General features: G+C 44.1%; 1 protein-coding gene across 1 annotated transcript in view; it reads left to right on the forward strand.

Moving 5' to 3' along the window:
- Positions 1-14210, forward strand: part of LOC144674362 (uncharacterized protein C7orf57 homolog) — a 135621-nt gene that overhangs the window by 23269 nt on the left and 98142 nt on the right. The window contains exon 5 of the mRNA XM_078535753.1: positions 9439-9589. Coding sequence (XP_078391879.1) covers positions 9439-9589 — 151 coding nt within the window. The remainder of the gene's footprint in view (positions 1-9438; positions 9590-14210) is intronic.

The following is a 14210-nucleotide window of genomic DNA, read 5'->3' on the forward strand; positions in this document are numbered from 1 at the left end:
CATAGAACCCTTTGCCGAGTCCATCAGGAAGGATCCGGGCATAAGAGGAGTGACGATCCCAGGCAGTGGAGGCACTCAGGTAAAAGCCTCCCTGTACATGGACGACGTCGCCGTCTTCTGCTCGGATCCGCTGTCGGTGCGCAGACTGATGCACATCTGCGACCATTTCGAACTGGCCTCGGGAGCCAAGGTAAATCGTGGGAAGAGCGAGGCCATGTTCTTTGGGAACTGGGCTGACCGATCCTTTGTCCCCTTCACTGTCAGGGCTGACGGCCTGAAGGTGCTGGGGATATGGTTCGGAGGGACCGGGGCATGCGTTAGAAACTGGAAGGAGCGAGTGGCTATGGTGAAAAGGAAACTGGGCATGTGGGAGCGACGCTCCCTCTCCATTGCGGGTAAGAACCTGGTCATCAGGTGTGAGGTACTCTCGCTGTTGCTGTACGTGGCGCAGGTCTGGCCCATTCCAGACTCCTGCGCGACGGCGATAACTCGAGCCATCTTCCGCTTTGTCTGGAGGTCGAAAATGGATCGTGTCCGCAGGGACGCGATGTACAAGCCTCTAGATAAAGGGGGAAAAAACGTGCCCAACATCGCCCTCATACTGATGGCCACCTTTGTGTGCGGCTGCATCAAGCGGTGCGTAGACCCTCAGTACGCAAACACCAAGTGTCACTACGTGCTGAGGTTCTACCTGTCCCCGGTGTTGCGAAGGATGGGTCTGGCCACGCTGCCGCGGAACGCTCCAAGTAGTTGGACCGTGCCGTACCACCTGTCCCTGGTGGAAAAATTTATGCAGAAAAACACCTTTGACCACAAGTCCATCAGGCAGTGGTCAGCACGTAACGTCCTAGAGGCCCTGAGGGATAAGGAGAGGGTGGACCCTGTGGGATGGTTCCCCGAGCAGACTGTCAAAGTCATTTGGCAGAATGCCTCATCGCCAGAACTTTCCAACAAGCACCAAGACGTAGCTTGGCTGGTGGTGAGAAAGGCCCTCCCCGTCAGATCCTTCCTACACGCCAGGAAGCTCACCCCCTCTGCACGTTGCCCTCGAGGTGGCTGTGGTGGGGAAGAGACCGTTGTCCACCTCCTTGCGGAGTGTGCCTTTGCAAAGAAAGTCTGGAGAGAGATGCAGTGGTTGCTGTCGAGGTTCATCCCGAGCAGTTCTGTGACACAGGACTCTGTGCTCTACGGGCTGTTCCCAGGGACACACACCGAGACAAACATCGACTGCAGCTGGAGGATCATCAACTCGGTGAAAGAGGCGCTTTGGTCTGCCCGAAACTTGTTGGTCTTCCAGCACAAAGAGTTGTCCCCGACCGATTGTTGCGGACTGGCACAATCCAAAGTCCAGGACTACGTGCTGAGGGACGCACTAAAGCTTGGGGCAGCTGCCGCAAAGGCGCAATGGGGAAGGGTCGCTGTCTAAGACCTTTCTACCACAGCGCACCGAGAGACTGGGAACTGTTTAGAGCCCCTCGGGCTGTACAGATCAAAATGAAAGGCTGTAAATGATTGTAATATTGTTTGTACTGATGCACCTGGTGATACATTTTGTAAAAGTTTAACCTGGATTGTACCCTTGTAATGTTGTTTTTGAAATGGTTTTGAATGTGATTGAAGATTTTTTATGAATAAAGTATATTTTTACAAAAAAAAAAAAAAATTTTATCTCAGGAGACCGTCGCCTCCCTTAGGATAGGGTCTCCAGATTTGGTCAGTGGTCGGGGACATGAAGGTGTGAGTGGGGCAAGTATGGGGACCCAGAAGGTAGGAGTGGAGGAGCTTCAGTCCTTTCAATTGTTTAACAGGTTCAAGGTCCTTGCAGCCTGTATGGATGAAAGCGAAAGCTGCAGGGTGGATGAGCAAACTGACTTTGGTACCGTGATACAGGATGCCATTCAAATGGGGGGACTTAATAGGAATGTAGTAGTAGTATAGGACAGCATGTTCAGAGGCATAGACTCAGTTCTCTGAAGCAAGAGCGGGAGTCCAAACAGCTGTGTTGCCTGCCCAGTTCCAGGGTTCGGAACATCTGTTCAGGGTTGGAGAGGAATTTGCAGTGGGAGTAGGAGGATCCGGTGGTCGTGGTCCACGTTGGTACCAATAACATTGCTAGGACTAGGAAAGAGGTTCTGCTTAGGGATTATGAGCAGCTAGTGGTCAAATTAAAAAGCAGAACCTCAAAGGTAATAATCTCTGGATTATCACCTGAGCCACAAGCAAATTGGCATAGGGTAAATAAGATTCGAGCGATGAATGTGTGGCTCAAGGACTGATGTGGATGAAATGAGTTTCGATTCACCGGCACCAGTACCAGGGAGCTGTACCGTTGGGACAGTACTTCATCTGAGCTGTTCTGGGACGAGTGTTCTGGTGAGTCGTATAACAAGGGTAGTAGAGAGGGCTTCAAACTATATAGTAGGGGGAAGGGATCTTGTGAGAAGAGGTGTAGTTAATCAAAGGGAAACAACAAGGTAATAGAGCAAAGTAGCGCTTTGGGTAATGACAACCAGAGTGTGGCTGGAAGGGACAGAGAGTACAAACTTAAGCATGCATCAGCAGATAAGGTCAGAGAGTGCAAAAATGGTAAAATGACAGAGTTAAATGTTCTGTACCTGAATGCGTGTAGCATTCATAACAAAATGTTAGCACAGATAGAAATAAATATGACTTGACAGCCATTATAGAGACATGGTTGTAGGGTGACCAAGGCTGGGACTTAAATATTGAAGGATATTTGACATTTCAAAAAGATAGGAAGCAAGGAAAAGGTGGTGGGGTAACTCTGTTGACTAAGGATGTCATTAGCACAGTAGTGCGAGCTGACCTTGGCACGAAAGAGCAAAATGGAGAATCAATTTGGGTAGAGATAAGAAATAGTAAAGGCAAAAGGTCACTTGTGGGAGTAGTTTATAGGCCCCCTAACAGTAGTTGCATGGTAGGACAGGGTATACAGGAAGAAACAAATGGGGCGTGTAAGAAAGCTGGGGAGGCAGTGGCATAGTGATAATATCACTGGACTAGTAATCTAGAGGCCCAAGCTAATGCTCTAGGGACACAGGTTCAAATCCCACCACAGCAACTGGTGGAATTTAAATTCAATTAATACATTTGGAATTAAAAGCTAGTCTAATAGTGACCAAGAACCCTTTGTTCATTAATGCCCTTGAGGGAAGGAAATCTGCTGTACTTACTGGTCTGGCCTACACGTGACTTCAGACCTACAGCATTGTGGCTGACTCTTAAATACCCTCTAAAATGGCCTAGCAAGCCACTCAGTTGTATCAAACATCTGCAAATCCTAAAAGGAAAGAAACCTGATGGACCACCCAGCATTGACCTAGGCACCAGAAACAACACAGAGCCCTGTTGACCCTGCAAAGTTCTCCTTACTAACATCTTGGAGGGGGAGGGGGAAGGAGGGGTGGTTATGCCAAAATTGGGAGAGCTGTCCCACAGACCAATCAAGCAGCAGCCTGACATAGTCATACTCACAGATTCATAACTTACAGACCATGTACCAGACATCATCATCATCATCCCTGGGTATGTCCTGTCCCACTGACAGGACAGAACTACCAGAGGTGGCAGCACAGTGGTATATAGTTGGGAGGGAGTTGCCCTGAGAGTTCTCAACATTGAATCTGGATCCCATGAAGTTTCATGTCATCAGGTCACATATGGGCAAGGAAACCTCCTGCTGGTTACCACCTACAGTCTCCCTCAGCTGACGAATCAGTACTCCTCCATGTTGAACACCACTGGGAGGAAGCACTGATGGTGGCAAGGGCACAGAATGTACTCTGGGTGAGAGACTTAAATGTCCATCACGAAGAGTGGCTTGGTAACACCATTAGTGACAGCTGGCAGAGTCCAGAATGACAAACTTGCCAACTAAGTCTGTGGTAGGTATTAGGGGGCCAGCAAGAAGGAAAACCCACTTGACTTCGTCCTCACCAATCTACCAGTCACAGGTGCATCTTTTCATGATAATATTGGTAGGAGTGACCGCTGCACAGTCCTTGTCGAGAAAAAATCCCATCTTCACATTAAGGATACATTCCATTGTGTTGTGTGGCACTACTACTGTGCTGAATGGGATAGATTTTGAACAGATAAAGCAATTCAAAATTGGGCATCCATGAGGTGCTGTGGGGCATCAGCAGTAGCAGAATTGAACACAACCACTATCTGTAACCTCATGGCCCAGCATATCTGATTTGCCCAATCTATGTGTAGATTAAAGTCATTCTTGATTTTTTTTGATTCTTTCACGGGATGTGGGCATCGCTGGCTAGGCCAGAATTTATTGCCCATTCCTAATTGCCCATGAGAAGGCAGTGGTGAGCTATCTTCTTGAACTGTTGCAGTCCATGTGGTGTAGGTACACCCACAGTGGTATTAGGGAGGGAGTTCCAGGATTTTGACCCAGTGACAATGAAGGAACGGCGATATATTTCCAAGTCAGGATGGCATGTAGCTTGGAGGGGAACTTCCAAGTGGTGGTGTTCCCATGTGCCCTTGTCCTTCTAGGTGATAACGGTCGTGGGTTAGGAACGTGCTGTCTAAGGAGGCTAGATATGTTCCTGCAGTGCATCTTGTAGGTGGTCCACAGCTGCCACTGTGTGTCAGTGGTGGAGGGAGTGAATGTTTGTAGATGGGGTGCCAATCAAGTGGGCTGCTTTGTCTTGGATGGTGTCAAGCTTCTTGAGTGTTGTTGGAGCTGCACTCATCCAGCCAAGTGGAGACTGTCCATCACACTTGTGCATTGTAGATGGTGGACAGGCTTTGGGGAGTCAGGAGGTGAGTTATTTGCTGCAGGATTTATAGCCTCTGACCTACTCTTGTAGCCACAGTATTTATATGGCTAGTCCAGTTCAGTTTCTGGTCAATGGTAACCCCCAGGATATTGATAGTGGGGGATTTAATGATGATAATGACATTGAATGTAACATCTTTATTCAAAAAAGGAGGGAGACAGAAAGCAGGAAACTACAGGCAAGTCATAGGGAAATTGCTAGAATCCATTATCAAGGAGGTTATAACAGGATACTTAGAAAATCATAATTTGATCAGGCAGAGTCAACATGGATTTGTGATAGGGAAATCATGTTTAACTAATTTATTAGAGGTTTTTGAAGAAGTAACAAGCCAGGTGGATAAAGGGGAACCGGTAGATATGTTTTTTTTAATTCGTTCCTGGGATGTGGGTGTTGCTAGCTGGGCCAGCATTTACTGCCCATTCCTAATTGCCCTTCTTCACAGGGCAGTTGAGTCAACCACATTGCTGTGGGTCTGGAGTCATATGTCGGCCAGACCAGGTAAGGGTGGCAGATTTAAAAGGATATATTTCCACTAAAGGATATTAGTGAACCAGATGGGTTTTTACAACAATCGGCAATGATTTTGTGGTCATTATCAGACTTTTAATTCCAGATTTTTATTGAATTCAAATTTCACTATCTGTGGGATTCAAACCCAGGTCCCCAGAACATTACCCTGAGTCTCTGGATTACTAGTCCAGTGACAATACCACTATGCCACCACCTCCTCATGGTATACTTGGATTTCCAGAAGGCATTTGATAAAGTGCCACAACAAAGGTTACTATACAAAATAAGAGGACATGCTGCAGGGAGAAACATATTAACATGGATAAAGGATTGGTTAGCTAACAGGAAGCAGAGAGTAGGGATAAGTGGGTCTTTTTTGGGTTGGCAAGCTGTAACTAGTGGAGTGTCACAGGGATCAGTGTTGGGGCCTCAATTATTTACAATCTATATCAATGATTTGTGTTGAAGGGACCGAATGTCTGGTAGCTAAATTTTCCAATGACACCAAAATAGGTAGGAAAGTATGTTGTCCAGAGGAGGTAGAGAGTCTGCAAATGGATATAGACAGGTTAAGTGAGTCGTCAAAAATTTGGTAGATGGAGTATGATATGGGAAAATCTGAATGTGTCCACTTTGGGAAGAGGAATAGAAAAGCAGTATACTATTTAAATGGAGAGAGATTGCAGAAGTTGGTGGTACAAAGGGACCTTCCTGGTACATGAAGCTCAAAAAAAGTAAAATGCAGGTACAGCAAGTGATTGGGAAGGCAAATGGAATATTGGCATTTATTGCAAGGGGAATGGAATATTAAAGTAGGGGAGTTTTACTGAAGCTGTACAGGGCATTGGTGAGACCACATTTGGTGTACTGTGTGCAGCTTTGATCTCCATATTTGACAAAAGATATAATTGCATTAGAAGCAGTTCAGGGAAGGTTCACTCAACTCATTCCTGGGATGAAGGGCTTATTCTATGAAGAAAGGTTTAACAGGTTGGGCCTATACTCATTGGAGTTTAGAAGAATGAGAGGTGATATTATTGAAACATATAAGATCCTGAGGGGCTTTAATAGGGTAGATACTGGGAGGACTAGAACCAGGGGACACAGTTTAAGAATAAAAGGTTCAACGTTTAAGACGGAGATGAGGAGAAATGTATTCTCGCAAAGGGTCATTAGTATGTAGAATTCTCTTCCCCAGAAAGCAGTGGAGTATGGGTCATTGAATTTATTCAAGGCAGAGTTAGACAGATTTTTGATAGACAGGCGAGTCAAGGGTGAGGGGGGGCGCGAATGAAAAAGTGGAGTTGATACCACAACCAGATCAGCCATGATCTTATTGAATGGTGGAGCAGGCTTGAAGAGCTGAATGGCTTAATCCTGCTCCTAACTCTTATGTTCCTATGACTGGAGATTTGCATATGTTACAGCTTTGTTCAAACCAAGGGTGTAAGGATAAACACAGCAGCTAATGACCAGTAAGTTTAACCAGAGTGGAAAATGGTAGTGAGGAACGAAAACCCAGGACATTATGGGCCAAATAGTCTCCTTCTTTGCTGTAACCAATGTATGATTCTATGATCAGAAACTGTTAGCTAAAGCTGAAGCTCATGGAATTGAGGGCAACTTATTGGCATGGTTGGGAAATCGAGCAAGTGACAAGACAAAGAGAGGAGAGATAATGGGCAGTTACTCAAATTGGCAGGATGTGACTAGTGGTATCCCGTAGGGATCTGTATTGGTATCTCAATGATTCACCATATTTATTAACAACTTTGATGACGGGATAGCAAGCCACACATCCAAGGTTGCTGATGACACAAAGATAAGCGGTATTGTCAGCAGTGAAGATGGGAGGTAAAACTACAAAGAGATATTGATATATTAAGTAAATGGACAAAAGTGCCGTAAATGGATTTCAATGTAGGCAAGTGACCAAAATCATCCACTTTGGACATAAAAGGGTAGATCAGAGTACTTTGTAAATTGTGAAACAGTGGAGGTCCGGAGAGTCTTAGAGGCCCATATACATTGATCATTAAAGTGTCATGAGAAGTAAAGCAATTGGAATGCTGGCATTTATACCGAGGTCTAGAACACAAGGGGGTAGAAGATATACAGTTAGTCTTAAAGTGGTGGTTGCCTTCTTGAAAATCGCTACTTTAAGTGAAACCCCTTTAAGTGAAGAATGGTTTCCCATAGGAGTCAATATTAAAGCCAGAGGTAGATTCCTGAGGACAATTTTTGCCAGAAAAGTCAGTGTAAATATTGAAACACTGTACCATACATGTGCAGAGCTGTGCATTCCTAGCTGAAATAACTTGCAAAGTAAAATAAATCACTGAATATAACAGAAATACTATATAAATTTAAACACAGATTCTGTACAGTACAGTACAGAGTGGTAATGCTGTACAGTAAAGAATTCTTTTAAAAACAGAAGTCGGCAGCATATCCTCAGGTACGTACTATACAAACAGCAGAGAAATTTGAAAAATAGAGTTTACACTACAGTACAGTATCTGCACAGTACAGCGGAGAATTCTTCCAAAAAACAAAATCCACAAAGTTCCTCAATTGGTACAGGGTACAGTTAAAAAAAGTTTAAAAATGAAGTTTAGTTTAGTAAAAATGCAGCAAAAAAAGATGTTCCCCGAATGTACAGTAAGGACAAAATGGCTCCAACACAATCAGAAGCGAGACTCTATTCACAGAATTGTTGAGCCTGGTTGCTCAATGACATCATCACGTCGGGCCCATGTTGGTGTCATCACATTGCTTGCACCCGTTTAAATGGGAAGCACTGCACTTTAAATGGAACACTGACATTAAAAAAAAAGCCCTTTAAAACGAAACCACTTTAAAAGGGGACACTTAAAATGGGGACTCCCTGTACTACAGCTATTCAAAGCCCTAGATAGACCATATCTGGAGTACAGTAGTCAGTTCTGGGCACCACATTTTAGGAAGGTTATACTGGCTTTGTAGAGATGATATCTGGAACTCTAAGGGTGGAATTTTACGGCAGCAGAATTTTAGGTTCCTGCCAAAGCCAATGGAGTTTAGAATGGTTCACTCCATTTTATGGCCCTGTCCCCACTGTGAATGGGCCGTAAAATTCCGGCCTAAGAGTTAAGCTTTGAGGAAAGGTTACACAGATAGACTTATACTTTCTGGAATTTAGATGGTTAACAGGTAATTTAAATGAAGTGTTCAAGATAATAAGGGGAACTGAAAGGGTAGATAGAAACTATTTCAACAAGCTGGAGACTAGGGGTCATAACCTAAAGAAAGCTAGATCTTTTGGAAGTGAAATTAAAGAACAGTTTTACGTGTACAGTTGATGCTAAGTCAATTGTTATTTTAAATCTGAGATTGATAGAAAGTTATTTTTCCCATTGTGTCTGTATATCCACATAGTTCCATCGCTCTGCCTTTTTGAGATGCTAATTAAAAGTTTTATTTTTTAAAAATATTTTCCCATTTCTTCTTAAAAGCTGTTATAGATTTCATTTCCACCACTCTTCATTAATTGGAATAATCCATATCCTAATCACCCTCTGCATAAAAAAAATTCTCCTAATCTCTTTTCTTTCTCTTGATAATAATCTTAAATTTACGCTCTGTTACTAACTCATTGACCAATGGAAATAGCTTCTCCTTATTTATATCCAAAACTGAAGCCTCTCATTCCAGACATCATTTTAGTGAATTACTTCTGTAACCTTTTCACAATTTTTCTATAATTTTTTTGAAAGTACGGGCTCAAAAGCAATGATTTGTATAGGTTCACATTACCACTTTGCTTTTTATTCTGTACCCTCATTTATAAAGACTAGGATCTCAAACTTTTTTTTATCAGCTTGTCTTCCTTTTAAAGATGTTTCTTAATGCTGATGAACAAAATTATTATCACTCATTGCACACTTAGAATTTGTGATTGCTTTAAAATACAGAGCAAATTTAAGCTACAGTATTTGGTGTCAACGCTAAAGTAGTATTGTTAAACAGAGCAGATGTTTGTCAAAATATATAGGAATGAATATAATATAATGCATCCATTTCAAAAGCAGCTGCATTAACAAATTGAATGCCACTTTACTTACAGTGTTCCTAAATGGTATTTGCCAGAGTACATGGTTCATGAGGAGTTCATTCCCAGCCCATCTGATAGTAGGCCTAGAAAATTACTTCATGACCCTGATAAGACTGCTTTGGAGAAGGAGGTAGAAGACAATGAGAAGGAAAATAAAGTAAAGGTAATCTATTAATTAGCAGGCATACTAATTTTAATATAATATACTTTCCTACTGCTCATATCATTAACAATTGAGAAGGTGGTAAATGTCCCAAGTCTCCCAAACTCTGATGATCTAGGGATGTAAACTGTTGAGTGGTTTACATTATCCTAATTACCATGGATGGTGGGACAGAATGTGCTGTTCTCATTTTTGGACATTTGGGATCTTAGCACGCTAATCTGACCTGACATTGATAATTTACTGCTGATATAAGTCTGATTAAAGAAACCTAACTGTCCAACTTCCACAAGTTCATAAAAACTTGAAGTAATATGCACTAAATGGCTGATTGCAAATATGATCTACCTCTCTAAGATACCTTCATTGATGTGTTTTCTTTTCACTATTCATGCAGATTTGTTTTTCAAAGGTAGGAACAATACACTGGGGTAATTTTAACCTAACCCACTTGGCAGCAAACTGACGGGATCATATCAGCTGCCTGGTTTGCACCTCATTTTATTCTCCATTGGATCTAGTGGGGAGTAAAATAAGGTGGGGTATAAATCACTTTGCTCAGAGGTGAATATTTGTTTTCTCACTTGTAGGACTGAATTTTTGGATGAGCTGGGAGTCCCGTACCGGGGTCAAAAACGGGAGATGACTCCACTCTGGCGGGCAGCAGGATGCAGGGGAGGCATTTTGTTGTAATGGCCAATTAACAGGCTGCTGCCGAGATTGCCATCCAGTTGAGGATGACAGCCCACCTCCCAGTGCTGCCAGCCCAATCAGAGGGCCGGCTGCTCAGCAGCCTCGACAGCGCCATCACTAGTGGTTGCAGGTGCTGATGTTGGATCATCAGGAGAAGGGTTCCTCAATGATAAGGTGCTCATGAAGACAGGTGAGTTTTTTTAAGGGGACCGGGGCCGGGGAGGGGGCCCTCTGTGGTTCATATAGTACCTATCAAAAAAGGGTTCCCCCTTCTCCCCTCCCCCACTTCTCCACCCCACTTCTCTCCCCCCTCCCCCCCTTCCTTCTTCCCCCACCCCCCCACCGACCACTGGGAAACTACTGGGAGGCTGCCAGGATTTATCTGGTGGTCTCCCCTCACAGCAGTGGGCTGTACTGACATGGGCAAGGTGCCTTTGGGGGTGGGTGGGAGGTGTCCCTTAAATGGTCAATTAATTACCGCAATTGGCCGTCCAGTGGTCGGCCATGTGTCTAAGGTTCCTGCCACTGGCATTTTGCCATGGTGGTGGGAAGGCGTTTGAGTCCGCTCCTGACACCCCATCATATTGCAGCCCTCCTGCCCCCCAGCTTGTCTCCAAAGGGCTGAGAAAATTCAACTCATAATTCCTTTTTATCAAAGTGAGGTTTTTCAATCAGCTATTTACTGATTTATGCACCTGCACCATTAAAATTATTAATATGTAGAAGTTGTGTTCACACATTCAATCCTTGTTTCCCAGAGGTTATTCAAACCTCTGGGCAAAATGATGATGGTCACAAGGTCATCTTTCAGAAGTAATGTTGAAAGTACTTCATTTCAAAGTGATATTGAGAAGCTGTCAAACTAAATATAGTCAAATGAATGCTTTTTGGTTTATTTTATATCATACTTTCTAGAATTTGGAGATGTTTCATACTTGTATCATGCTGTCATTCTACGCAAAAAAAAATGAAGGCTAGATCTCCTCTAGTGGGCCAAATGAAAGACTGGCCAAATAAAAGTCTGTTTTGAGAAAAAACTCCAGGGTGGATGATGTTACTGCTTGATTATGTAATCATCTTTCTGCATAAGTCAGAATTATAGAATCATACAGAAGAGAACAAGACCATTTAGCCCATTATGCTTGTGTTAGCTCTTTTAAAGAGCTATCCATTTAGTCCTACTCCCCTGCTCTTTCCCCATGGCCCTGTAATTTTCTCTACTTCTAATATTTATCCAGTTCCCTTTTAAAATTACTAGTGAAGCTTCCACCACCCTTTCAGGCAATGTATTCCAGAGCAGAATAACTCACTGTGCAACAAAAAATTCATCTCCTCTCACCTCTGGCCTTTTGTAAATTACCTTAAATCTGTGTGTGTCATCTGGTTATTGGCCTTCCTGCCCTGCCAGTGGAAACAGTTCCTCTTTATTTCCTTGTCATACCTTTCATGATTTGAATGCCTCTATTAAATCATCCCTTAACCTTCTCAGCTTTCCGGAGAACAATCCCAACTTCTCTGGACTCTCCACATTACCGAAATCTCTTATCGTTGATACCGTTTTAGTAAATCTCTGTACTCTTGGTGCCTGACACCTTTCCTAAAGGAAAATATATGTGCCTGGCTCAGACATAGTTAAATAGAAATCACGAAGACGTGTTAGTTCCTTTGCCAGATTTAGTTTAAAGGAAAAAAAGACAAAAAACAAATGTATTTTGATTACAAACATACCACATAGGATTTTGAAGGAGAGATATACCTTTCTTGGAAATTCTATCCCCATCCCCACTTGTATATGTTTCTCTATTTTATCTGAATAAAAATTAAAATTGAGCTATGATGCAGGTACTCCTTGTCTCTATCATGGAACTTCACCGGAAGATTCATATTTTGATTGAACCCGATTCATATACAAATAGCAGAGATGAATGGTTATCCTGCAATTTCATTTCATTACCATGCGAATATTATGCAGACATTTTGATCAGGTAACTAACTAAGAGGTAGTCTCCACAGAATATTCATATAACTGATCAATGGAAATGATGAGCTTGATGGATTAAATGGCTTATCCCTGTTCCATAATTTCTTATGTCCTTACCAATGCACTTTCAGAAGACCACTGTTACTTAAGATCACAAGAAATAAATTCCAATAGTTATAATTAGTTATATTCAACTGCCTATTGGAAAAGTTAAATTTTAATTGATCACACAGCTAGTGAGAGGCTGTATCTGTTGAAGAAATATGTCTATTTACTGACGGGCTTGAGCTCCTATGCAATACAGTGCCCTCCCCAACTTATAATGAGCATGTTTGTGCAGACATGATTTATCCATTCTATAATGTGTTAAGGCTATGCGTGGGATCATCCAAGAAATCAGCAAAGTCTGATATCAGGTGGGGAAAGCGGTGTTTTACCCGCCGATGGCAATGGTGGCTTTATCCGCAGCATCGTGTGGCACTTTGTTGAAAAAATGCAAGGGCACGGGTTTCATGTCAGATCGCTGGTTGGTCAGCCTCTGATTTGCCCACCCCGGCATCACTTCAGACCTTAAGTAATCCAGACACCATATTTAAAGGGCGCCCCTGCACAGAGCTAGCACTCTCTAAGGGATCAGAAGCTGCTTGAAAGTTAAGGCTGCCAAAGGGAGGAAACATGCTGCCCACAAATTTAGTGACGCCTCCCTGGAGCGCCTACTGGACGCAGTGGAGGCCTCTGTGAAGTCCTCTGCCCCCACACTGGGCAAAAACCAGCAAGCAAGGTTACCAATCAAGAATGGAAGGCAGTGGCAGCGGTGGTCAGCGCCAACATCCTGCAAGAAAGGACAGCCACTCAGTGCTGAAAGAGGATGAATGATCTCCTCCGTTCTGCCAGGGTAAGTCACTCTTCTCATCACTGTCAACTCACACACTCACAAACCCATCACACATCCACAGGGATCTCACTCACTGCCAGTTCAAGGGACATTGCCATTCACTCTGTCACACACACCTTCATCTGCCCTGCGGATCATGTCCTCATCCTGTCCATGGCACCAACTCAGCACCCACAAAAGCCAGGCGTCCTTCTCATCTGGCCTGGCAGGCGTCCTGCATACACTCTCTCCACCTGTATACATGCAAGGCGAGCTGGCACATAACAAAAGGGAGACGTTGCAGACTGGTGGAGGAATGCCCAACATCAAGGTCCTCACAGACTTTGAAAATAGAGCCATCCAGCTGGCCCACAACAATCTGGACTTTTCCTGTGCTGATGGTGAGGTCAGCAGCATTCAATCAAGTGAGGATCCAGCAATGCAACATCTATCAGACAACCATGCTGTGAGTGAATTCCCTGTTCCGCAATCTCCTGCCATGCACTAATTATTTCTCCTTCACAGGCACATCTAGGAAGCAGCTGAGGGGGTTCACAAGCCAGGTCCTCGACTCCAGCCCGAGGACACCACAGAAGAGGAATCCGCAGACACTGACATTGAAGACCTGTCACAGCGCTCACCCACACCCTCCACCACACACCTCAGTGGGACCTAGTTCTAGAGTAGCTTCAGGGTCACAATCTGGTGAGCACATTGCACAGTCTGGTCCACAGCACATGGACCTGCTGGAGGCCAGGAAACTGAGCCAGATGGCGAGCCTCTGAACTCGGTCATACCCCAGTGGTTGGAGCTGCAAAGGCAAGCTCGGGAACATCAGGAAGGATGTCCGCTGCACTCTTCAGATTGCAAGGCACAATGGAAGAGTCTGTGTGCTTTCAGTCTGAGGTGATAGTGCCAGCATGCCAATGCACTGAGGTCAACACTGGTGGGATGTTGGCTGCCATGGAGACCTTGGTTCAGGGCTTTGGTCCTGCGCTGCTGCAGGAGCTGCACTGCATCGCTGAAGCACTCCCAGCCATCCATCAGTGCCAATGTGAGAGGAGGGCGGGACA

The sequence above is a fragment of the Cetorhinus maximus genome, chromosome 3 (assembly GCF_964194155.1).
Source record: "Cetorhinus maximus chromosome 3, sCetMax3.hap1.1, whole genome shotgun sequence".
Taxonomy (NCBI): Eukaryota; Metazoa; Chordata; class Chondrichthyes; order Lamniformes; family Cetorhinidae; genus Cetorhinus; species Cetorhinus maximus.